Source organism: Tachypleus tridentatus, chromosome 3 (assembly GCF_004210375.1).
Source record: "Tachypleus tridentatus isolate NWPU-2018 chromosome 3, ASM421037v1, whole genome shotgun sequence".
Lineage (NCBI taxonomy): Eukaryota > Metazoa > Arthropoda > Merostomata > Xiphosura > Limulidae > Tachypleus > Tachypleus tridentatus.
Window position 1 is genome coordinate 80,816,449 of NC_134827.1, and position 26,994 is coordinate 80,843,442.

A 26,994-nucleotide genomic window follows, 5' to 3' on the forward strand; every position below is an offset into this window, starting at 1 on the left:
ATGCTGAACACAGTTTTTAGCAATGCTTAGAGAACAAAAAGATCAAGATAGCTTTGTGTAAGTGGAGGCAAGTACCTATCAGAAGTACATTTCCAGTGTAAGATAAATCTTAACGCCTGTTTGGTTTGATGATACTGTCTGTTATTTTATTTACATTGTACTCTGTAAATATAATTTTAAACAAGGCCTTTTAAATTATGTAAAGGCAGCCAAAACATTGTATGTAAATTGCAACATTTTTTCATGAGTAAATAAGTAACTTATTGTGAGATAAACTATGTAATATACTCCACTTTTCATTAAGATGTTTTATGTAACTGTAAAATAGCTTTCTACAGACTAATATAATATTCTCAGGGTAACTGAGTTATGGGAGTTTGAAACCATCTTGTGAAAGCTAATGTAATACTGTAACATCCACATTGAAATAGGATAATAAATGTTATCAGCATTTATGAAATGACCTGGAACTCTCAACTTTTTTTTTAAGTAAACTGATTTCCTTAATGACACTATTCTACTGTTACTTAAGTTATATCATTGTTTTTTAATAAAGTATATTTGTTGAGCCTAATGAAGCTTGTGTGAAATTTTATCTCATTTCAAAATAATCTACATCAAGAGGTATTGGCTGAAAAATGTTGGACCATATAGAAAAACATCCTTTCACTTGTAGCATAACATATTCATTTAATATTGAAATTTTTAACAGAAAAACCTGTACATCTGTGCTCCCTTGTACAAATTGAGTCTCATATTTGTAAACATACTTTGGTTCCTGAATGCCTAGTGTTAATTTGTTCTATGATTAAAAGATGTCTTATCTTACTCAACAGATTTTGTTCTATGACAGCAGTAGCTGCAGGATGTCTTTTGATATTCAGCAAGTTGTGGTTAAAACAATTCCAAATGATTACACTTCATGTAATATATATACAGAAACAGTTTTTGCCCTTATATATAATAAAATGTGAAAATGTAATATTTTAGCTGTTTCATTCATAGATTAATTTATTCAATTTAGAAATAGTTCCCTATTGTGTTATAACTTTTATCATTGATTTTGTGAATGTATTTTGTAGTGTATCAGAATAAATACAGTATACTTCAAGGTTTATTTAACTAGTAATCATGACTAGTTTGATTACCTTCCAGGTTACTATGGTAAAAAAAAATCTCAACCTTCTCAAAGATATTAAACTAATTTTCTTACAGCAAAGATGATTTGAAATTTTTGAACAGATCAAAATACTGGTCTCACATAAGAAAGAATACAACATATTAACAAGATTTAGCCATCTTTTGTATTCAAAATTATCTTTAAAAATATTTCATAGAGAAAAACTGTTCAGTTTGTTTTGCAAATTGACAGTTCTGTTTTTTTTTAAACAATCAGCCCTGTAATCCATACATTTTTAGGCTTATAGACTGACCTAATTTTTTTTCCATATAAATTCTTAAATTATTGCCAAAGCTTTTTTAGTAATACATGGTGCTTACTGACAGTGCTTCTTCTGACACTGAATTTCATTGTTTGATGTGATGAGTATCATTTGTAAGTACAATATGCACATTGTTGTTTTATCAAGGCTTCTCTCATATCTGTTACAATGTTAAACACTGTTAAGCTAACATCCAGAAATGGAGGTATAAAAGATGACTTAGGTTACTTCAAACTAAATTTGTAAAATAAGGGTGAACCTATGTTATCCTAGTGTAGAAGAACTGAATTATGTGCGAGATTCTGCAAATTTGATTTTAAATATTAAACGGTTTTCATTCGATTGACTTTGGGAAGTTTCATTGTTTCAGTTTTGGACCTGAAACAATGGTAAAGGCCACTTGAAGACCTTGGTTGTGAATTTTTAAACTATTTCTGCATAGTGTTCAAAAGCTAACAAAAATTAGTACCCTAGCACCTGTAGCCTGGTTATGTAACTAAACTGTTTCATCAGAACTTTCATGTTGGTGCATTTCACAAGAATGAAAATTGTAACCACATGAACCTTTATTTCATTCGTACTTGATGCCAACAGTACAGTTTATCTCGGGAAGTAGTTTCATTAAATTGAAAACCAAATGTTGAAAACTCCCACCAGCAAAGTTTGTCACAAGAAGTCGGAAGAGCAGCTTGTGCTGATGAAATCTGTACAGAGAATCACCGATTTCTCACTTTCCTGCCAATTCTCGTATATTATACGAACTGAAATGACAAATGTTCAGTGATAAGAAACCATGTGGTGCCAAAGCATCTAACCTTATGTTATATACTCATTATAATAAGCAGTAGTAAGTTGACATGAAGTAATTCACAATGAACTTAAACTGATAAAAGCATATAAGCCCACTTTAAGTAGTCATCATACATACAAAATTTTACTGATTTAAACTGAAACAAATATCAAATTATAGTTAATAGAAGACAAAATATGATTGATTGTTAACAACCATATGATCACTTAAGCCTGATTACTAAGTAGTTACTTTTGTTTTATCATGTTGAATAATTTGTGACCTAAATTGTGGCTGCTAATCTGCTGCCCTCTTCAGCACAACCTTTTGCAATGATGATAGTGATTATTTAGTCTAGGATCTTGATAGACTGATGCAATATCTACTTAAATGGGGGGATCTCCCATTAAGACTTGGATGATTTTAAGGGAGTATCCAGCTTTTGCTAATTTCTTCCATAGAGGAGCTGAGTGCTCTACCAGTTAAGTGGACGTAGAAAGGTTATAGAGAGTGGTTTCTCTTCCTTCTTAGTATCTTCAGTATTACAGATCTTGGATACTGATCTGTATCTGGTGGTTTCCTGTGGTATATGAGCTATGTACCTTGCTAACCATTATGTTTAAAAATGGAAGCTGGGAACCCCTGTTTTAGTGTACTGTAAGCAATGTGGGGTAATGCTACAGTGTACTAAGAAATGAAGTAACCTAGAGTGAATATTACAAGCCATTTTCTTTTATTAATATAGTAATTATATTATTACATATAGCAAATATACACATCTGTATTCATTCCAGTGACGACTTCTACAGTTGGTTGGTTGATTTAGTGTTTTATGGCACAAAGTAGCTAGGCTACCTCCACCAAACATCCAGTAAAAAGTTAAAATTAAAGTTAGCAAAATTCATAAAAGAAAATTAAGGTAAAACAAAATAAAGTTAAAAAGACAAATAGCATAAAACCAATGTTTACATCTAGTCTACAACGTTAAGACCAAAATTACAGTAATAAAAGTAGTAAAGCACTTTCTGTAGCATAATTGTAATCATCATAACTTGCCAGAAAGAGTAATAGGTAAGTACAAAAACCACCGTGAGTCACCTGAAGTTGGCCTTTCCAGTCCTGGTTTCAAGTTATTTGATGTTATGGCCATTTTCTAATTTGAACTAGATGGACTTTGATTCTTAAAAGGTAATCACAGTAAAAAAAGGTCTAATGTATAAATTAAAAAATTTAAATGGCATTAAAAATATTAATGGCCTTTAAAAAACTAAAAATATTTCCACGGTAAATAGTGTCACCATCACCATTAACACTGTCTAACGTTATGGACAAACCTTGGAACAGAACATGTTTCAAATGGTGCCGTCCTTGAAAATCGTAACAATGGCAAGAAAGTAAAATGTGGCTTATTGTGATCTGAGTGTTAAACAAACTACACATTGGTGCATCAGTTCCAGATAAAAGAAAATGAGTTAAACAACTGTGACCAATGCATAGTCTAGTTAGAACAACTTTCTCATTCCAATTCTTATAGAAGCAAGACAGCCAAAGTCCAATATAGGGTTTTATTTGGAAAAGGTTTTTGCGTTGCTCACTCCAAGTCGACTATCAGCTGGCACGGAGCCGAGCCTTGAATACAGGACCATAGTCCATGTATGGAACAGACACAGCAGTGATAGTGCCAGGGTAGATGGATTTAGCTGCTGTGTAGGCGAGCTCGTTCCCGCGAATACCAAAGAATTCAAAGCTAAAGTGGTGTGTTAGGGTTGGACATATCAACCAACAAGAATCCTCTCCTCCCCTTCACGGGTCGCCACGCACGGCAAAGATGTGGTTAGATGTTTAGATCCCAGAGGAGGTATACTGAAAGAACAAAACCTTCCCTGGGAGGTGACCTCACCACGTACAGGAATCCACACCGAGGGGTTATTCTACAGTATTACAAAGCTACAAATGATGCAATTTATTATGAAACGTGACAAACTTTGTAAGTCACGCTACCTACTGAACCACATTCAATGGGACATTTTCTAAATAAAATATTTCAAAAAATTATTTAAAGACCTAGTTCACCAAATAAACATACACATTTAACCTTTAATAACTGATGCTCGAAAAAATTAAAACTATTCTTTTAGATGCCACAGAGTTTAAGCACGATCTTACAAGTAGGCAGGTTCCTTTCAGTTCTCAAAATTTAAGGTATATATGAAAACATTTTACAATGAATGTGGGCATTTTTTTCTGGAAAATGTTGAAAATATAAATAATCTACTTACCGCCAGGGTTGTAAGTTTAGTTGCGGAAGATCTCTGCACTGAACAATTCGGTTGCTAAAGGCAAATTAATTTTCAAAATTATTTAAATATGTACAGTATACAATTATATTAAAAAAAGTACTTGCATTGTAGGAAACGATAGCATTTAAAATTAAGAGAAACATTGCGCTTTCGGCTAAGCAATATTTTTATTACATGTGTCGATCAATGACGAGCACAATCACTGCTTTTAACGTCTGTATCGTTTAGCAGTTAAAATTTCAAGCAGGATCACATTCAATGGAAGGACATTTTCTAAATAAAATATTTAAAAAATAACTTAAAAGACCCAGTTCACTAAATAAACATACACACTTACCCTTTGAAACTCACTGTTCGAAAAGGCAAACGCATGACACTTCTGAATCCATCGCTGTTGTCACAAAGAATTCTAGCCAATCTCGTTTTCCGTATTTCTCTCAGCTGGGCTGCCAAAAATTAGGAGCAATGCCATATTTTAGTTTCCGTTAACTAAAAGCCAACAAGTTTAACGGCTGCATTATTTCTTCCACAACTGTTTCAAATATTTTACTCTTTCTATACATATATAGTTTTTTTTTTTACTTCAGTGACTTTAGTTAATGTCATCAAAACTGTTAATAGATTGGCAAACAGCAATATTTGTACCTGTAGAAGACAGTGTTCTTTCGAAACCTTTGTTTCACCATAAATAACTCATTATACTTATAAATTATTGTTTGTCAACTTATTATCATATTAGCAATAACGGTTCCTTAATTAACCACTTATAACTGTCCAAGGTACCAAACTTTGCATCCCTCACGGCATTCATTTATTCATATTTTTAATGATATCACAAGTATTTCTTGATTCTACGACATAAAAATATACTATTGTGAATTATCATTTTTAATTGAAGTTTACAGAAATATGTGCTTCTATACTTTTACACAATTGCTGAAGTTTTTCTTTAATATTACGCAATGAAAATGGGCACGGTTTTCAGTCTTAGCAATATAAAGTTAGGCAAAACATGAGAAACATGTTTATGTTAAGCAGTTAGTAAAGCGTTGTATATTTTGAGTGCACGTGTTCAAAAAAGAACTAGACAAATGAGCTAAAACGAACATTAAAGAAAATTAGTAAATTAATATGATCTAATTTTATCTATAACGTTATTTGCATAGTTAGGCCTATTATTGGTTGTGTGGAATTTGTAAAAATTGTAATTAAAAAATTAATGACCTTTTCACTCTTCCTTTTAAAGTTTTACCACTAAAATGATTCGCCCAATCAATGTAACCGTCGAAATAAATTACCTCGTGTAAATGATCCAGCTTGTCTCTTATGCTCGAAGTAAAACCGATCCCCTTTCTTGAGCAAAGCAAATTGATAACCAATAATACAACCAAATGTCGGGCCCACAACACTTCCTGGTAGAGGGCGCTCGCTTATCCCAGCAGAAAATAGGTCAATATCTTGAACATTTCTAGTACAAAATAATGATTGATAAATTATTTGAATAAAGAGGTTTGTTTGAATCGTATTGTTGATATAAAATTGCATTTCTTGATTTGCTACGGTTATATTAATGAGCATAGTTTTGTCTATGTGTAATCTGTTATTTGCTTTTGGAACTGCATTTTACAATAAATGTAGTAAGTAGATAGGGACTACACCCTTCTGCAAATCAATTGAAACAAATGGTCATTTTACAATATTTTCAGTATGGCGGCCGGTGTAGGCTCGCTGGACCCACTGATTTCCTTTAATAGTCATTTTTTTTCAGAAAGACGGCGTCATTAGCTGTGTTTTGCAGTACGGTCGATCTATTTTTGAGATATATGACGAATTTTTGAGGAATATTATGTCATTCGAAATTGCGTTAAAGGGCAAGGAGACCAGTCAAAAAACAACTTCTTACCAACTCAATGAAGAAAAAACGGTATCAATGGGGTCTGAAATACAAGAAATGGATGCAAGAACAATGGAGGAAGGTGTTATTCAGTGACTAGACTCATTTCTTCGTACAGGGTCAAAGAAGTTTGCACGTTCGCAGATCTCCAGGTGAGAAACTTTGAGAATCTCACATCAATCACTTCATAAAATATCCCTTGAAGAAGATGTTTTGGGGCTTTTTCAGCGACTATGGCTTCGGAGGCTTACATATCATAGAAGGTATGATGCGAGGAACACAGTACATCGAAGTTTTGCAGAGAAGAATCGTTCCAGAATTGAAAAGAGATTTCCAGATGGATCTGGCATTTTTCAGCAAGATATGGCTCCGTGCCACACATCGAAACTGGTGAAGAATTTTATGACTACAACGCGAATAAAGGTGCTGGACTGGCCTGGAAACTCTCCAGACTTAAATCCTATTGAAAATATTTGGGCAATTTGTAAAGAAAGACTTCGGGAAAAAGACTGTACTATGAAAGATAAACTGATTGAGGCCATAATTGAGGTGTGGTACCGCGATCCAAAAATTAGTAAAGATTGCAGTCAACTCGTGGACTCGATGCCAAAGCGGATTAATGATCTTCTGAAAAATAAAGGCGATCATATCATGTATTAACAGGCCCGGCATGGCCAAGCGTGTTAAGGCGTGCGACTCGTAATTTGAGGGTCGCGGGTTCGCATCCCGGTCGCGCCAAACATGCTCGCCCTTTCGGCCGTGGGGCGTTATATAGTGACGGTCAATCCCACTATTCGTTGGCAAAAGAGTAGCCCAAGAGTAGGCGGTGGGTGGTGATGACTAGCTGCCTTCCCTCTAGTCTTACACTGCTAAATTAGGGACAGCTAGCACAGATAGCCCTCGAGTAGCTTTGTGTGAAATTCCAAAACAAACAAACAATCATGTATTAATTTGTGGATTCTTAGAAATAAAACGCAAAAAATTGAAAAAATCGTAATTTTCCGTCTTGTTTTAATTAATTTGCACAAGGGTGTAACCGCAAAGGACAAGTGGGAATCGCCATTTTCGTCTACTTACGTTACAGGAAACTGAATTTCAGCATCTGTGTTATGTGAAGGGTTAACTTATTACTTACTAAATTTTCATAACCTTTCAAGAAAGTTACTGGAACATTATTTTTGATAACAACAATATCAGTAAAACAACTATTAAATAAAAATATTCAATTTTTTAGTTTATAATACGACAGAATAATGAACTTCAGTCACTTAGAGATAATGCATCTTAACAAAGTAAACGCCTATCATGTAATGAATATAACTTTCATACATGCAATATTGCAGTAGCTATATGACATAAGAAGCAATAACCAGTTGACTCACTCGTATAATTTCTGAAATTTAGCTCCTGCACTTCTTGGCATAAACCAAAGAAGCTGACTAAATCGAGTCAATGATAATCCGAAGCAAAAGCGTACATAATCCGTATAACTCCGTAGTCCATGATCTCGTCCGCGCTGAATATTGAAGGCTATTAAATCCAATCCGAACTTCTCGTCTCGCAGTTTATATAGGTGATTTGTGACTCCTTGGGAAATAAACGTATCGAATGTTTGTGCATGTTGGGTCATTAAACCCTTCAAGGTTGAGTCTAGTTCACCTTCGTACAGCCCAAAAGGGAAGAAGAAGTTATTTTCCAGCACCATTTCATTTGTAGTGCCTTTAGAATTCACCTGATTGAAGCGATTTTGGATCAGACTATGACCGAAACGATAAGCTGCCGTAGCAAATGCGTTCATGAGAGTTGGGTTGTAGTTTGGATTATATCGGGTGTAAGTGAACCGGCGTGGATTCAGACGAAACAAGCGGTGGTAAAGCGGACCAAGAACCACAAGCAGGAATTCGTTGTACGTTATCATTTGGAGCTGGGCCACAACAATTCGCCTGAAAGAGAGAGAAAAAAGTTTTTCTGAACACCACACCTCTCAAGATTTAAATGGAATTGGTAGATAATGGATCCACGTTTGGAACCTTAGTTTTAACACGAAAATTTTCAATTCAACGTTCACGTTATGAGTGTGTTAGTTGATAACAGATCAGAAACGATAAAACAAAAACTTTTATTGGTCAACTATGTTTAAAATATTTTTGTGTTTTTATTTAGAGAAAACAGTGATTTCAAATTACTCTCAAATAAAGTAAAATATGTTTTATTTTCACGCAATGAGTATACAAATAATAATATTTTAAAAAATACATTGTTTATACTTAGCGATTGAAACTAATAATAAGATGAGGATTGTTTCCACTTATTGACTGCAGCCAATAACAAGATGTGTACCACTTACACTTGGGGCCTGGCATAGCCTAGCGCGTAAGGCGTGCGACTCGTAATCCGAGGGTCGCGGGTTACCAAACATGCTCGCCCTCCCAGTCGCGGGGGCGTTATAAATGTGACGGTCAATTCCACTTTTCGTTGGTAAAAGAGTAGCCCAAGAGTTGGCCGTGGGTGGTGATGACTAGCTGCATTCCCTCTAGTCTTACACTGCTAAATTAGTGACGGCTAGCACAGATAGACCTCGAGTAGCTTTGTGCGAAATTCAAAAACAAACAAACTCTGACACTTAGCAACTGGAGCCAATAATAAGATTTCTACTATTTACACTTGTCAACTGAAGCCAATAACATGATCTGTACTCTATTTAAACAAATTGAAAACGCGATTTACAACGAGTTTCTGAACTGTACTATTGGCAAAAATATATTCAAAACAAAATTGAGTATTCTAAAAAGACTACGTGTGTGCGTGAGTTTTCTTACAGCTAAGCCATACTGTGCTATCTACTGAGTCTACAGAAGGGTATCGATCCCCTAATGTCAGTGTTGTAAATCCGGAGACTTACCAGCGGGGAACAAGAAAAAGTAGTTATATAAATATCTTTTTGGGTAAAACATTAGAATTAGTAAGAGAGAGACTGCTAGAAGTAAAAGTTGTAAACAGCATTAAAATATTTTTTAATCAGTTAACAGTTGTAGAAATGAGAGGACGATGTCAAAAAGCTTACCACTAGTCAAATATATCTAAGATTTAAACATGATAACAGAAGCAAGACATACCTCCATTCAGATTAAGCAAGACGTAAGTTTATTTCTATTAAGCTACTGTTCATACCATGATCACAGAAGTAAAACATGCCTCTATTCAGATTAAGCAAGACGTAAGTATTCATATTATACTTCTGTTCTTACAATGATCATAGAAGTAAGACGTACCTCTATTCAGATTAAGCAAGACGTAAGTCTATCTATATTCGGCTTTTTTCTTACCTCGCTTCCTGGTAGAGTCTCTCGTCATCCCACGAAGGATTAAGTTGTCTTAGTTGACGAGCCAGAGCGTTGTGTTGTCGAAGCCAGATTGTATGCATAGATGTAAGGGCTGGTTGTTCATTCACTCTTTCATCACCTTTAGAAAATATGAAATAAGTTTGTATTTACGAATAATTCATTGATTTTTGTAAAATTGAAATTATTCTTTGTAGTGAGTCTTTTTTATGTAAATTTCTGTAAATATAATTCTAAAGTAGGGCCATTTTCTTTACGTTATGTGATTTGGGACAAATTTAACTAATAAAACAACCTTAATAAATAACTAGGATCGCTCGATTTTGATAGGTAAAACTGGGTGAAAGTTCTCGTCTTTAGGTACAAAAACAGTTTTCGAACCCAGATTCATTAAAATATTATTCCAGGCGTTTTTGAGTATGATGTTTGTCAAGGCCTACTGATATTATATTATATTATATTATCTACTGAACGTAAAATTAATCCTTCACTAATATTATGCTTATCCTCATATTTATGAATATCGGTAATTAATACATGGAAATTAAGGTATTTAAATTCAAATGAATAAATCAAATTAAAATAAATTATTTTACACAAGACCAAATAGTGTTATTAATAGCCATTAAACATTATATATAATCCTTTCCTGGTGATTTTGTACGGATACACATTGTTCAACCAACTGTTTCCTTTTATATGTGTTTTTACATGCTTGATTGTTTATTGATACTGGTTTCCATTAATATGATATTGCAAGTGAATAAAAAACAGTTTGGTACTTTTAATTGCAACTTTATTCATACGGTTAAAGATATCATCAACTTGTTTTTAACAGTGACGTTATCTACATGGATACAGATATTCTAGGGATGGTGTAAGTAGCACTGCTATTATATAGATTGATAGATTGGTACAGCTTGAAAATAAACCTTACCTGCCCGGAAGCATATTTTGTTCTTCTCTTTGTGGCTGCACAAATCCTTCTCAGTATCTGGTGTCATAGGAAGAAGTTCTTTACCTTGTTTGTCAATCTGGGTTCTTAAAAGACCTTTAAGAGACCGTAAAACTCCTACATAATCAAACTAGATAGTACCCTGTGCTATCTAAAAATGTTGTAGAAATTAACAGGTTTATAAACGCAAATCTAAATATCAATTTACAAAATAAGAAGTTGATTACGACTAGTTTTGACGGAACTCGTACGTCATTATCATTAAAACAACACTCAGTAGATGTCGCTGTACACACACATACAGTAAATGACGTACGTACGAAACCTGTATTTTGGTTCGTGTTTATAAACCTGTTAATCTTTACAACACCCCTACATATTTATAAAGTTTATTTTATAATTCTCTGCTTTATTAGAAAGACACGATTAAGTTATTCATTTACCTCCTGGGAAATTATTGAAAAAAGCATCCTAGCCATATCAAAATAATTCATTAACCTCTTAGTAAGTACTGGAAACAGACGTGATAACTATAAGATATTGTTAATTAACCTTCCTACAAACTATTTGAAACAAGCACACTAACTAAAATTAAACCGCTCATTAAGCTATTTATAAACTTTTGGAAATATGTCACACATTGTATGATATTCCTTCTTACTTAAGTTATAAAACAAATGCTTGTGTACTTGACAGTTTTTAATTATAGTTTTATGTAACATAAAAGTAGGTCTCTGACATAGATATAATTAATACTAACGATCTGAATGATATTCAGGTAATAATAAACATACACTGTATCGCTATAATAAATAGTGTATGAATGTTGGATATCTCTTGCAATTATCTTGAATTTTGTTGTTGTTTTTGTTTTGCATTAAGCACAAAGCTACACAATGGGCTATCTGTGCTCTGCCCACCACGGGTATCGAAACCCGGATTTTAGCGTGTAAGTCCGCAGACATACCGCTGAGCCCCTGGAGTGCAATTATCTTGAAAGATATTACGAATCAAATTAAAAATACCAATAAATGTTTTTACCATGTTGTAACGTCCTAAGAGCTATACTGTCGTTCAGAAAACTTCCATAAATTTGCGAACCATCTACAAACGATGTCAATTGATTGATCTGTTCTCGTTGAGCTAGAATAGGGAAATAAAACAGATAAACTCTATCGCGATTTGAGAATAATGTAAATGTAACAGTTACCCAAACAACTGGCAGGAAAGACAGTGATTAAAAATTGTGTAAACATAAGATTATACATATATAGGATTCATAGAAATATTACGTCTAATACATATTTTCCAGATCGTAAGTTTTATCATGTATCAAAAATAATACACCATTCATTATAAGCCATTCATGTCTGACGATACACCATCTGTAAAAAAGCCATCCATGTCTCACGATACACCATTTGTTATAAGCCATCCATGTCTCACGATACACCATCCGTTATAGGCCATTCATGTCTCACGATACACCATCCCTTATAAGCCATCCAAGTCTCACGATACACCATCCATTATAGGCTATTCATGTCTCACGATACACACCATCTGTTATAAGCCATCCATGTCTTACGATACTCAATCCGTTATAGGCCATTCATGTCTCACGATACAAACCAACACAATTTAACTTGTAGATAACTAAATGTGTTATTATACAATATTTAGTTAAATGTTTCTTTTAAGTTATTGAAACTAAGATTTTGAAATTTATTAATTTGAGATTAGGGACTAGTATATCATCATCGAATTATGATCTCCCAACTCTCGTTTCAGCAACCTTTCACACGACACGCGCTATATTCTCATCTTCCATGTAAAACACGAATAAATAAGGTTTAATTGTTAAATAACGAGTGCAGTTGATTCGCTTAGAGAAATCATTATCACGTTTCAGCTCTAATATTCTGTAATGTCTTCACCACACACGAACATCTAGTAAGGTTTACGTTTCATTAAAATAACCTTGACATTTAATATACTGTGCAAGGACAAGTTTTGATAGTTCACTATTTATTTAGCATTGGTGGATAGTAATGTCACGTTTCACATTAAACTAACGGCTGTGCTTTTTTTAACCTGAAACAAAGCTGTGTAAGATCTAGCTCGATCAAAACACTGTGTTTTTCAAAATGCTTATGATTATCACACATAATAGGCACAAAATTCATTTTAGTAATTTTAAACAGTTCTGACAAGACGTTACCTGAAATTTCTTTATATAAAAACTAATATGTAAAAATCTGTTTATCTAAACAAACAAATCTACTTTATTGAAACATGTTTATAGACTCATTATTTTAGTTTGTGATATAACAAGAACTTATTACTTGGAATTCTGTTTATATATATATATATATACACTTTCTTAGGTTACAGATAGGCCTATCTTATGAAACTCTGTTGATATAAACACCGTGTTATTTCCTAAAATTCTGTTTACACAGGGCTGAGTACATCATATTAAAACTAATTTTGAATATGTGAATCAAGAACTCTTATGACAACTACAGCCCATATAAAGTCGCATTAGAACGGTGTTTATCATTTCGACAGTGTTTGATGTTTCGTGGATAGTGTTATGCCATCAAAAACCTGTCGCTTTAGGGACAGGCATTCAACAGCTTTTATCGAAGCAAAATAATTATACACTCAAATTGTAAAAATGTGTTCAGATCGGCTACTTAGAATTTTCAAGACGGGGATATTTTTTTTTACTGTTTCAGATGATGATGCGTTGGTGACATTCACAGAAATTATGGATTTCCGTGTGATCAGAATATTGAAACAGTGCTGAGAAACTGTTGTTTTCCGCGTACTATGGATAAATTAGGGAAAGTTGTAGAAAGAAGAGGTTGGTGTTTGGACATTACAACTCATGACAATGACCCTTTGTGTGAAAACTATGCAGCAAAGATGTTTTCAAAATGCATGGTTGTATCGTCAAATAGAGACGTGTCAGCATGTATTGTAGCAACTTCTATTTTCATGTTATTATAACGTAATCAGATTAGAGGGAAGGCAACTAGTCAACATCACCCATCGCCAACTCTAAGGCTAGTCTTTTACTAACAAATAGTTAGATTTACTGTCACATTATAACACCTCTAGCTGAAAGGGCGACCATGTTCGGGAAAGGAGATTCGAATCCGCGACCCACAAATTGCGAGTCGAGCGCCCTAACTACCTGGCTGAAATGAATTTATAACAGACTATGCTTATTGTTTTATCATACAGTTTTTGAAATGACGATAAATTATGTTTTATTTGCAACATAGAGAAATAAACTTACCTGTTTGACTACGTAAACAACGAGCAGACCTTCGAAAATTCATGCACCTTTGTTGAAACTGAGAAAAAAACTGGTCTTTGTGTGGAATACTGAATGCAAAACACTGAGAATTTTGTTGGTTTTCTAAGGCACAGCAGTCCAAAAGCCTATTTGGATCTGTGAAATAAAAACGTACCAGAGTTAATTCTATTAAATCTCTTCAGCAAATGCCAGTAGGAAAAGTCTTCAAAGAAATAATTTAAGAAGACAACACACTGCTTCAAGCTGAGTCAAAACCTCACCTCACAACATGTGAACAGCGACACCTGGTTTGATTTTGTTTGTTTCGAATATCGCGTAAAGCTACACAAGAGCTATCTGCGCTAGCCGTTCCTAATTTAGCAGTGTAAAACTAGAGGGAAGGCAGCTAGTCAACATCATCCACCGCCAACTCTTGGGTTACTCTTTTACCAACGAATAGTGGGATTGACCGTAACATTATAACGCCCCACGGCTGAAAGGGCGAACATATTTGGTGTGACAGAGATTCGAATCCGCGAACCTCAGATTACGAGTCTAGTGCCTTAACCACCTGGCCATGCCGGGCCCAGCAACATCTATGTCTCAATACCGTATTATATATATTATAAAATTAAGAAGTCTTTAATGTATCAAGAATGATAACATGTTCTTATTAATCTCAATGAAGAATATTTTTCATTGATTTCATTCAGTTGTTGAACTGAAGCAAAATATAAAAAATATTGACAATTTACAAAACTTGGATATTTTGGATTCAAATTGGATTTAATGTATATCTTACGTACGAAACTTCTTATTCTAATTCCCTTCAAAAACGTTTTTCTTTATGGATAAGAATATTTGAAAATAAATATGATTCACTGTGTTAGATTTTTTACTTATATACATTGCAATATTTGTCTAGGAAGTTGTCTGAAGAGAGAAAACTGTAGACAGTATTGTTATATATTCAAAGTTATTTATACAACAACATTTGTCAAGAAAAGTGAAAAGCAGAATAAGGGTAAAAGTTTCGAAAGCTGTATTGGTGAATACTTACTGCCGAGAATCAGGTCATCTTCATGGAAACTAGAGAATGGAGTGAGACTGATGTCGTGGTCAACAAATTGTCCCCACTGCATAACCAGATGAGTAAAGTCTCTTGCCAGAACGCTTCTGTCAATATGGATTGTTGTAGAGATGACCCTTGGATTTGGGAGTTCGTTTCCAGATAATGCTCTTCGTGGACTGGACAAACCTAAACATTGTCATACTTTATAGTGAGCATTTATGTTTAACATACCAAGTTTTTGTGTTCCTTTTAAAACTGTAGTGAGCCCATCGGGGCAGTGATAGTTATCACTAAAAGATAATTATATATCTATAGAAGAATGGAGAAAACTGACATAAAAGTAATGCATATCTCTGAGGGGCTGTGTAAAAATTGCATCACTTCCTTGAAAACGTACGTTTTATTTCATTCCATTGAAAAGGTCAACTACAAATGAAAAATGAAACTAACGACAAATATCTCGGATAAAAATATAACAGAAAACCATAGAGTTTTTTCTAAGCTTACCATCTGCATAATTAGGATGAATAAACCTGTTGAAACAGCTAAATGAAGACCCCCACCGAGGATTTATAAGATTGTTACATGTTCCATCGATGGAACGAAACTTGCTGTTTCTTTCACAGAATATATTCTCGTGTCGTACTGCTTCATCAACGATTTTCTGGAGATCCGTTCCTCTTAAATCCACATATGCTAAGTCGAATGCCTGGTTTCTTGTCAGACCCAACCTTAGTCAAATAAGTATAAAGAGAAATTAGTTTTGTTTAAACAACACATAATTAGAATAACTGCTTAACCCAAATGGAGGGTACTAGTTTTCACACTTCAGCATCCTTAAGTCGTCATAACCGATATCCATTAACGACAAGAACTGTTTGTTTGTGGTTAAGAACAATGTTCCATAATGAACCATCTGTGCACTGGCTACCACATATATCCGCATTAATAACTTTCGTGATCGTTTCTCTGTTAACAGTAAAGTCATTTGTACCTCAAGTTAATGAAACAAATCTCCTGGTGTTAACTTAATAACAAATAAATGAATGTCTTATTTAGTGACGCTTAACTGTTTCACTTCAGTTACAAAAATACGTAATAAAATATTACTTGTATTAATTATTTAATTCATATTATCATTCTTAATCTATAAAATAATACGCTTACTTCTGTCTGTCAGGAGCTTTTCTTGCAAATTTTCGAACAAACGCTATACATCTCATGTCATTGGAAATGCCTTTGTCCAAGGAGTCTGAATTACATATTGGTTCTTTAATTCAAAATCGTTCCCCACTGGGATAGCGGTAAGACTAAGGATTCATATCACTAAAATCAGGGTTGATTCCTTTTAGATAACCTAATGTGGTTTTGCTATGGAAAACACATACGTACCTTCAATTCAGAATCCTCTTATCTGTTTTTGCTTAGTCGAACTGTTCAATGAAACGAGTGAAGCCTAACGTCTTTGCCATCACGTGCTGTGTGGTTTCGATTTCAACTTTAATTCTTGTTATTTACAAGGGCCTGACATGGCCTAGCGAGTTAAGGCGTGCGCTTCGTAATCTGAGAGTCGCGGGTTCGCGCCCGAGTCGCGCCAAACATGCTCGCCCTCCCAGCCGTGGGGGCGTTATAATGTGACGGTCAATCCCACTATTCGTTGGTAAAACAGTAGCCCAAGAGTTGGCGGTGAGCGGTGATGACTAGCTGCCTTCCCTCTGGTCTTACACTACTAAATTAGGGACGGCTAGCACAGATAACCCTCGAGTTGCTTTGTGCGAAATTCCAAAACAAACAAACAAGTTATTTCACAAAAGCAGCATTTAACACAATGTAATTGCTAAAATGTGAACATTAAACTACATACAATTTTTGTTGGCTTCCTCGACTATGCTAGATCTGAAATACGAATGCGTAGTTCGTTGAAAACCATATGCATACGAATTTACGAGCATGTATTTATACATTTCTGCATATCAACTAAGTTTGCCTTCATTAGAAGTTTAAATTTACTTAACTTTGTAAACATTTAGCCTCGGTTCGTTTTATAGACTGCTTTATACACCTTTTAGCTACGTTTTTCTTTACAACAGGTTTTATTCTTCATTTGTGTAAGTTTCTTCATTTCAACTTGTAAAATACTGTCATACACTGAAAGTTCCCTACCGTTCCATACTCTGTACACCGTTATAAATACCATTAACTTACTTTATTGTTTATATGTAGTTTTATTATATAAAGTTACGTAATTACAGTTTTATTAAATAAAGTTACGTCTGCATAAGTACGTTTGTCCGACTGCGTAATTTTTTTGTTCAAAATAGGCCATGATTTATCGATCTAACATGATACAATGATTTCAAGAAAGCGTAACTGAAATGGCGTGAGTGAAAACGGTAAAAATTCAAGTGAAGGACATGAAAACTACCACTAATGTTTTTCGGTTCGCTGATGCTAATGATTTTTTAACCTTACCGATCACATGCAACTGATGATGTACATAACATGTTTGTTCTGAAAAGATCCGTACAGACGTTGTTAACAGGAAATACACAGATCAGTTAGGCTTACAACTAACCAGATATTTGTGTTATGTCGTAAAAACTTATACGCAATGTTGTAGAAAATATTAAACTAATCAAACATTTGGGCCATGGTGTAAAAACATACTTTTAATTGTTGTAAAAAAAGTACAACCAATTAAATATTTGTTACTTTGCACAAACTAACAATTAACCAAGAAAAACTTAGAATTAAGACTGTAAAAACTTACAGTAAACCAGATATTTGCGTTACACTGAAAAAAGAAACACGGCATTTTACAATTAACTAAATGTTTGTATTGCTTCTTAGAAAACTTACAGTTAACTAAATTATGGTGCAGAGATTGCTAAGTTGTTGAGGTGTAATTTTTCAACAACAGTATATATGTCACAATAAATCAGAGTTAGGTTTAAAGTATTTTAACAATGTATTATCAACCTGTTGTTATATATGTCACAATAAATCAGAGTTAGGTTTAAAATATTTTAACAATGTATTATCAACCTGTTGTTATATATGTCACAATAAATCAGAGTTAGGTTTAAAGTATTTTAACAATGTATTGTCAACCTGTTGTTATATATGTCACAATACATCAGAGTTAGGTTTAAAGTATTTTAACAATGTATTGTCAACCTGTTGTTATATATGTCACAATAAATCAGAGTTAGGTTTAAAGTATTTTAACAATGTATTGTCAACCTGTTGTTATATATGTCACAATACATCAGAGTTAGGTTTAAAGTATTTTAACAATGTATTGTCAACCTGTTGCTATATATGTCACAATAAATTAGAGTTAGGTTTAAAGTATTTTAACAATGTATTATCAACCTGTTGTTATATATGTCACAATACATCAGAGTTAGGTTTAAAGTATTTTAACAATGTATCGTCAATCTGTTGTTATATATGTCACAATAAATCAGAGTTAGGTTTAAAGTATTTTAACAATGTATTGTCAACCTGTTGTTATATATGTCACAATAAATCAGAGTTAGGTTTAAAGTATTTTAACAATGTATCGTCAATCTGCTGTTATATGACAAAAAACATGAGAATTAGGTTTAGAATATTTTAGCAGTATATTGTCAACCTGCTAATATATATATATATATATCACAATACAACAGAGTTAGGTTTAGAATATTTTACCAATGTATTGTCAATCACCTCATTATTCAAAAGAACCAGTGAAGCAACAAAATGACCTTTTGATCAGAGAGTCGGACAAAAATCTATAATTAATAAAATAACACTATGTAATAAAATTTTTACTTTCTCTTGTTCCTGGGCAGAAAGTGTAATTTCCCAATTACTTATGCCTAATGTTGATGGAAAATACCTATTTTTTTCTTTAAACTTTGCTTTTGTGACCAATTTTTTGTGACCCATTTTACCAGAACATTCCAGGTAGCTTCAGTACTGAGTAGCTGATAGAGAATAAGAATTTTGAAGGACTTTCTAGAATGTTGTAGAACTTACGAGAACTTTCAAGAACGTTTTAGAATTTACTGGAACTTTCTATTGTAATATATATATATACAGGAGCTCACCACCCACCACTTCAATTTAGTTCTAGCTGCCTAAGTGATTGTTTGTTTGTTTTTGAATTTCGCGTAAAGCTACACGAGAGCTATCTGTGCTAGCCGTCCCTAATTTAGCAGTGTAAAACTAGAAGGAAGACAGCTAGTTATCACCACCCACCGTCGACTCTTGAGCTACTCTTTTACCAACGAATAGTGGGATTGACCGTCACATTATAATGCCCCATGGCTGAAAGGGCGAGCATGTTTGATGCGATGGGGATTCGAACCCGCGACCTTCAGATTACGAGTCGAGTGCCTTAATCCACCTGGCCATGCCGGGCCTTGCCTAAGTAAACACATAGACCTATCTGATTTTATCAGAGCCGGCATCAAGAAGCTGCAAGTATTCTCCAGACCCGTTCTGCTATTATGTGGCCAAATTATCAAGACAAGAGCGAAAAAATACTCTGTGACAGCTTCTGCTCAAATGTGTGAAGCCTACAAGGCATATTTCGACATGGCTCTCTGGGATCAAGACAAACCCTGGGCACCTCATTTTACCTGCGAGCACTGCAAAAAACTCTAGAAGGTAAGACGGACAACTTTTGCTTGCTTGAATAGTAATATTTTATATTATTCAAATTTTAGACCTTTTAAAATTTCCAATAGTATAGAAAAAATATCACACATAAAATATTTTGCATGAACCTCTTACACATTAGTTGTGGATGAAATAAATTTATTCTTCATAATAACAGTTTTATTTTGATCTTTTGCAGGTTGGTACAGAGGGTGAAAGAAAGCCATGAAGTTCGCTATTTCAAGAATTTGGCGTGAGCCTACTGACCACTCAAGCAATTGCTACTTCTGCATGGTGGACCCTTCCAAACGTCGGGCTGGCAAGAATGCGTCTGCTATCATGTATCCGGACCTTCCATCATCCATCGCCCCAGTGCCACACTGCCCTGAGCTCCCTGTACCCACTCCGTCAGAGAAAGCAGCCATCCTCAGAAGAGAGCAGTGAATCAGAAGAGGAGGTAGACGTTGAAGATCCTGATTACAATTTTAGAGGCGCAGCTGGTGAGACAAACCCATACTATCCCAAACAAAAAACCTCAGTGACTTGATCTGTGATCTTTGTCTAACAAAATCGAATGCCGAGCTTTTGACATCTCGGCTCAAGGAGTAGAATTTGTTAAATGAAAGTGTGCAAATATCTCTGTTTAAGACATGTTGTTGCATCTACATATTAATTTATTTATATTTAAGATATATGCTGTAAATGTGTTAAAAAATAGCATTTTATGCAGTATGAAGATTAAGTATTACAAACATACAACACTAGGGATTAAATCGTTTACAGAAGTATTTATTAGTAATTTATTTAGTAATAAAAAGTGTTATCAAGTCATATAATTCTACGACTCATACTAGAAAATGGTAAAGTCTGTCAAATAACACTTAATGCCAAAAATACCTTATATACAGTTACGACAGAAAGTGTTCGTACCCCTGCGTCGTGAGTAGTTTTTTCCTCATGACTTAAAAAGTATCACGATTAGGATAATGAAAGTACAGTATATTATAAATATTATACTAACACACATCTACATAAACTTTTATATAAATTTAATGACAAATAAACTGTTTATAAACAAATAACCAAACATAGGAGGTGCAGAAAGTGTTCGTGTGTCTACTTTAATAGTTAGTTATGCAGTCTTTCAGGTGAATTACTTGGCACAATCTCTCCTCATAGCCCTCCATGATCGTTTGACAGTACTCAACTGTATTTCCTTCCATTCTTCTTTACAGAAGGCCTCCAACTCTTGCAAGATTTTCGGATGACACTGACAAACCCTGGTCTTCAACTCATGCCAAACGTTTTCAATTGGGTTGAGATCGGATGACTGCGATGGCCACTCCAGAACGCTTATATGGTTTCTCTGCAACCAGGATTGCATATATTTTCGATGTGTGCTTGGAGTCATTGTCGTGCTGGAAGATCCAACGATGCCCAAGCCGCAAGTTCCGAGCGTCATTCTTGATATAAGTGCCTAATATATCAACGTACTCTTCTCTTCTCATGATTCCGTTGACGCGGTGAAGGCTACCAACACCAGAAGAGCTAAAATAACCCCATAGCATGATCGAGCCACCTCCGTGTTTAACTGTAGGGACGGTGTTCTTTGGAAGATCTCGTTCCTCCTTCTTACGGAAAATATAGCGAACATCATTATGGCCGAAAAGCTCGATTTTAGTCTCGTCTGACCAAAGAATACTCTTCAATAGGTAAAGGGTTTATCTAAATGCTTTCTTGTATACCTCAATCGTGCTTCTAATGAAATGAACAGGCTTTAAATATGGAGTTCTACGAGGACGGTATGCTTTAAACCCAGAAGAGTGTAACGTGTTCGTAACTGTAGAGGTGCTTACTTCAACAGCAGTTTCCCTTACCAGTTTCTGTATGTCATTACGTGTTAAACGAGGGTTCCTACTAACTTCTCTGAGAACCTTCCTCTTGGTTCTCTCTGGAATTTTGGTGGGGCGTCTGGAACGAGGGAGGTTATCAATAGATCCTGTAAGCTTAAACTTGGCAATTATGCTTTGAACAGTAGATTTCGGCACACCAAGTTGTGTAGCAATACCGGAAAGAGACACACGAGACTTGTATTTTACAATAACTCGTTTGTTTAAATCACTGGACAGTTGTTTCCTGTTCGTCATGATGACCAAGCAGATAATGACGGAGACTGCGCTAAATTGCCGGAAATATATTTTTTGCTAGAAAAATTCCAATAATTATGAACCCAGTGTCTAGTTTTGGAATGATATAATGTAGTTTATTCGCCAAACTAAGCAAAAGTTTTACTGGAATATTAGTTTTTCACACGTTCTGAACTGTACGAACACTTTCTGCTCCTCCTATTTTTGGTTATTTGTTTATAAACAGTTTATTTGTCGTTCAATTTACAAACAAAAATATGTAAATGTGTGTTAGTATAATATTTATAATATTTCATACTTCTATTAGCCTAATCGTGATACTTTTTATGTTATGAGCAAAAAACCACTCGGAACACAGGGGTACGAATACTTTCTATCGTGACTGCACTTTGCTGCACGTTGGGTTTTTAATATATTTTCAAGTGTTATTGTGCTTGTATGAAATTGGCAACAACATACAGAGGAGGTAGCAGTAATTTTATGTTAAAATATTTTTCACTATACAGGTCTTTTATCGAATGTGGCTCAGTTCAATTATTATATTATTTGGATTCAGTGAAGAACATTAATTGAATTACTACAATTATACAGTAACAAACATGTAGCAAACCTTTTAGCCAATTCGTAAGTTGTAAATTCCAATAGAGCTGCCTTATCGTCCATCGAAGAAACTAGAGCGTTCGCCCTCATACGTCGATGGTGTCTTTTAAGAGCAGGACAATCAATTGGTGAATAGTTCGCTGTAAAAGTGTCTGTAGAATTAAAAGAAACGACAAATTAATATAGTTGATATCATGTAGATACACTTCATAACAACAGAAATACAACACTTGATAACGATAGAAGTACAACACTACTTCTTGCGTATAGAAGTACATTGTGCTTATCATAGCAAAGTTGAAAAATAACGATTTCTAAGCCCACTAAGTGGTTTTATTTTTGGAAACATAACACGTTGGTACTTTTTCTTGAGAACTGCTAACAACAAAATTTATTACAGCAGCAACACAACAATACCTTAAATAAATAATAATGGACAACCATAGTGTGATGTAATCTAACAATACAGCATCCTGGGGTTGTGGTTGACGTGTCAGGTAATAAAAATGATGTAACCTAACAATACATCACTAACTTTGAGAGAGGTGTGGTTAATGTGTCAGATAATACAAATGATACGACCTAACAATATATCACTTACATCCAGAGGTTGTGGTTAATGTGTCAAACGGTAAAGGGAGTGCAACCTGGAATCACTCACCTTTTAGGTAAATTTTATTAATACCTTAACAAAAGTATTGTAAATTCTAGAATGCCAGTGTTGAATTTTCAGTTATCAACACTAGATGTAACAGGGTCATGGTTACCTCACTCTGGCATTCTACAGTTTAAAGTAAAAATATATCTTTCTATTAAGTAACAAATGAATGTGCAAAATGGACAATACTAAAATGGTAGAAATAGATGGCCTGGGTTTACTTAGAATAGCAAACAGTCGAGGGTAAGTTTGTTTTTTTTTCTGAAACTAAAAGTTATTGTTCTAAATTCTTAACCAATAGGCCTGGCATGGCTAGGGGGGTAAGGCGTTCGACTCGTAATGTGAGGGTCGCGGGTTCGAATTCCTGTCACACCAAACATGCTAGCTTTTTCAGTAGTGGGGACATTATAATGTCACTGTCAATCCTAATATTCGTTGGTAAAAGAGTAGCCCAAGAGTTGGCATTGGGTGGTATTAACTAACTGCCTTCCCCCTTGAGGCCCCGCATGGCCAGGTGGTTAAAGCACTCGACTCGTAATCTAAGGGTCACGGATTCGGATCCCCGTTGCATCAAACATGCTCACCCTTTCAGCCATAGGGGCGTTATAATGTGACGGTCAATCCTACTATTTGTTGATAAAAGAGTAGCCCAAGAGTTGGCGGTGGATGGTGATGACTAGCTGCTTTCCCTCTAGTCTTACACTGCTAAATTAGAGACAGCTAGCGCAGAAAGCTCTCGAGTAGCTTTGCGCGAAATTCGAAAAACAAAAATGAAGAAACTTAACCAATATTTGATTTACTACTGACGTTTACACATATTTCTATCTTTTACAGAAACTATAGATCTTTCCTTCCCTAGTTTTTCAGCTACCCTAATATGTTTAACAGTAAGGGAAAAACCCAGTTTAGATTATAATTATTCATTTCACTTGCTTTTGTCTGTTACGTCAGAAATCCGTCGACGCGTGAAACTGTTTGGAAATTAGAAAAACTACATTAATGATCCTCCAACGTCAATTACAGAACAGCTAAAATATGTGTTGTATAATCAAAAATACTATCACAACATTCGTACGAACTATTTTAAATACTTGAATACCATCTGAACAAAAACAACAAAGTGAATCATTATCAAACCTTCCCCTGGTTCAGAGGGCTTAAAACGCTAAAGATTATGCTCCGTTACTCGTGGTAGGTACTTCACAGATAACCTGTTATCTAGCTTTATGCTTAATAATAAATGAAATAAGCAGTTTTAAAAAACGTAAGTTTACTTAGTAAACTATTCACTTGAAAATTTAAGTCACACTATATTAAAAGTATCTTTGTAACAATTTTAATGTGAAAATATAACAGTAATGAAAAGAGATACGTCATTAGAAAGGATAAATAAAAAAAGCGAAAAGCAACAATTAACAGATGTTAATGTATCTCATCTTTCCTTCTCAGCAGCTTAGTAAGAAACGAAACGGTTATTAGTGACCACTACTAGATGTTTATTTACCTTATCTTTTCCTTTCAACAACTTAGTAAAACAAATAAAATCATCAGCATTAACAAAGTTTTAAAGTTTTACATTTTCAATACAGTATTTATGTTTTAAATTTACCAAAAGTTTTCAGGGTTAATCTACAAGAGTTATGTGTTAAGTATCTACCATAAGTTTTTAGGGTTAATTTACAAGACATGTGTGTTAAGTATCTACCGTGTTATCAGGGTTAATTTAACAGATATATGTGTTAAGTAGCTTCTGGTTCTTCTGTGAAAAGAAATCGTCATTTTCACTGATACAAAGATACTTTTCTCAAAATTCCCAGACGTTAAACCTAACAGCTAAAATGGAAAATTTGTACCTGATTCAAATAAATTGACAGAAGACCAGTGTCGTCTCACCTCTCTTCGCCATCTTTGAGATATTTTTGTCTTCTTCAGTTAGTCTGTGGTAAGCTTCCTTAGCAGCTTCGTTAATTAGACTTGAGTTCATGTAGTAATCTCTGTTTCTGGTGGGTGAATGTCGGAGGTCACTTATATTGATTATTGGTAGAAAGGTCATCTTGTTCTTAGGTTCGTTACCATTTTCACTTTGTGCCAACTTTAGCACAAACAACACAAACCCTAAACGCCTAACTAGTTTATTCATGAGATGTGTTAAATTTTCGTTGCTCTGGTTACTTTAACATCAAGAGTTCATGAACTAGAATCTTTATAATGTGACTTGTCACCCGTTTCGAGATTTGTAGGTCACGAGGGCAGTGATGGGTGTGATTTGTCGTACTAACCAATAACGTCAGGCTTAATTATTTTAGTTGCAGGAAACCGTATTAGAAATGAATGTTTTAGACTGAAAATCGGTTTCATGCCTTTCCAAAATTATTGTTACAAACTTTCCTTTGTAGTAATTTCTCATAAGAAATTAAAATAACATTATATGTCTAACATCACACAAGATTCGTACAGGATATTAAGATAACACTATACGTCTGACCCGTCACCACATTTTTATAGGATGTTAAAATAACACTGTATGTATAACCCAACACTACTTTCTTATAGAATATTAAAATAACATTATTTGTCTAATCCCACACTACATTCTATAGAATATTAGAATAATACTGTATGTCTGACATCAGACTACGTTCTTATAGATTATTAAATTAAAACTATATGTCTGACATCAGACATTCCGGTGCCACATTAAAATGATGTTAATTACCTAACCGCAAGTGAGTGTCAAAGAAAGCAACTTTCATTTGACAGAATCTCGTTATCAGTGTTATTTTCCACTATTATATTTGCTACTGTCATTTCAACGATATCACTCGTATTGCTTTTATCCAAATGAGAGCTTAAAATCGATGTTTAAATATATAATCTATTTGTAATTCTTAAATTAAGGTTTTTAAATCTATAGACCTCCATAGAAAATTTAATCGGGAAACGAGAAGTACTAGGATTGGGGTTCTTTTGAAACTTTTAAATGTGTGCTGTAAGGAAAGAAACGTCTACTACAGGACAAAGAGATACCCAAGGTTGCTCGTCAGGTTGTTCTGTATTGCCTCAGGTAACACACGCTGCCATCGATGTTGTAGGGAGCCTTTCACTCTTGAAAGGTACATCACTCAATATGAACAAACAAAAACCTGTCGAACATTAAGATATAATTAAAGCGTATGGAAAGTGTCTGATATGCTCGCATTTTACACCAATAGTTTGCAGTAAAAGGTGCCATGAAATAATAGTTTACATTACCAAGTGTTGTAAAGAAACAGTTTACAGTTGTAAAAGTAATTTAGTAATACTTTACAATAATAAGTATTTTCTTATAGCAAAGCCACATTAGGCTATCGGCTAAGCCCACCGAGGGGGGAATCGAACCCGCTAATTTTAGCGTTGTAAATCTCTAGACTTACCGCTGTACTGGCGGGAGACACAATAATAAATATCTTCATGAATGATATATAGTATATGTAATGAAATAAGAGTTGACACCTAATAAAGTCACGAAATAATAGGTAAAGTAAGATGAGTTATGAAGTAATCAAATCAAGATTTGGTGTCTCTTAGTAAATTCAAAACTTCTCGATTTAAAAAGAACTTTCTTGCTCCTAATCTACAAGTAGTTTGTTGGATAATCCAGAATATTTTAAAATCGCAGTAATAGTTACTAATTCAAGTGTTCGATGTCTTCTGTAGATAATATAAGAATTTTCCTGTTCGTTTTAAATTTTATTTTCATGGTTAAAAAGTTTAAACATTTGGGTTCTAGATGTCACAGGAGATATGGGCAAAGAGGAAAAAAACAGTATTTTTATTTTCCACTTTTCATTTATTTATT

General features: G+C 34.3%; 2 protein-coding genes across 9 annotated transcripts in view; one reads left to right on the top strand and one right to left on the bottom strand.

The window, feature by feature from the left end:
- The window catches only part of caly (ubiquitin carboxyl-terminal hydrolase calypso), a 28,434-nt gene extending 27,323 nt beyond the window's left edge, over positions 1-1,111 (top strand). For all 5 annotated transcript variants that reach the window (XM_076495188.1, XM_076495193.1, XM_076495191.1 and 2 more), the window contains one exon: positions 837-1,111. The gene's annotated coding sequence lies outside the window, so the exon portion shown is untranslated. The remainder of the gene's footprint in view (positions 1-836) is intronic.
- An 873-nt stretch (positions 1,112-1,984) lies between these two features.
- Positions 1,985-25,324, bottom strand: LOC143247330 (chorion peroxidase-like). 4 transcript variants are annotated; one of them, XR_013026514.1, is made up of 13 exons: positions 25,050-25,324; positions 22,509-22,650; positions 15,609-15,832; positions 15,090-15,287; positions 14,030-14,185; positions 11,764-11,865; positions 10,705-10,818; positions 9,753-9,888; positions 7,809-8,369; positions 5,831-6,000; positions 4,870-4,973; positions 4,512-4,565; positions 1,985-2,203 (listed from the first exon to the last, which is right to left on the bottom strand). XR_013026514.1 is itself a non-coding variant. In XM_076495186.1 (13 exons), the coding sequence occupies exons 1-13, from the start codon at positions 25,294-25,296 to the stop codon at positions 2,170-2,172; spliced, it is 2,247 nt and encodes a 748-aa protein (XP_076351301.1). In that variant the 5' UTR covers positions 25,297-25,304; the 3' UTR covers positions 1,985-2,169. The 4 variants fall into 4 exon arrangements, 2 of the variants coding, with proteins under 2 accessions (XP_076351301.1, XP_076351302.1); XM_076495186.1 differs by having other exon boundaries at positions 4,870-4,978; positions 25,050-25,304; XM_076495187.1 differs by having other exon boundaries at positions 4,870-4,978; positions 25,010-25,302.
- Positions 25,325-26,994: the final 1,670 nt, after the last annotated feature.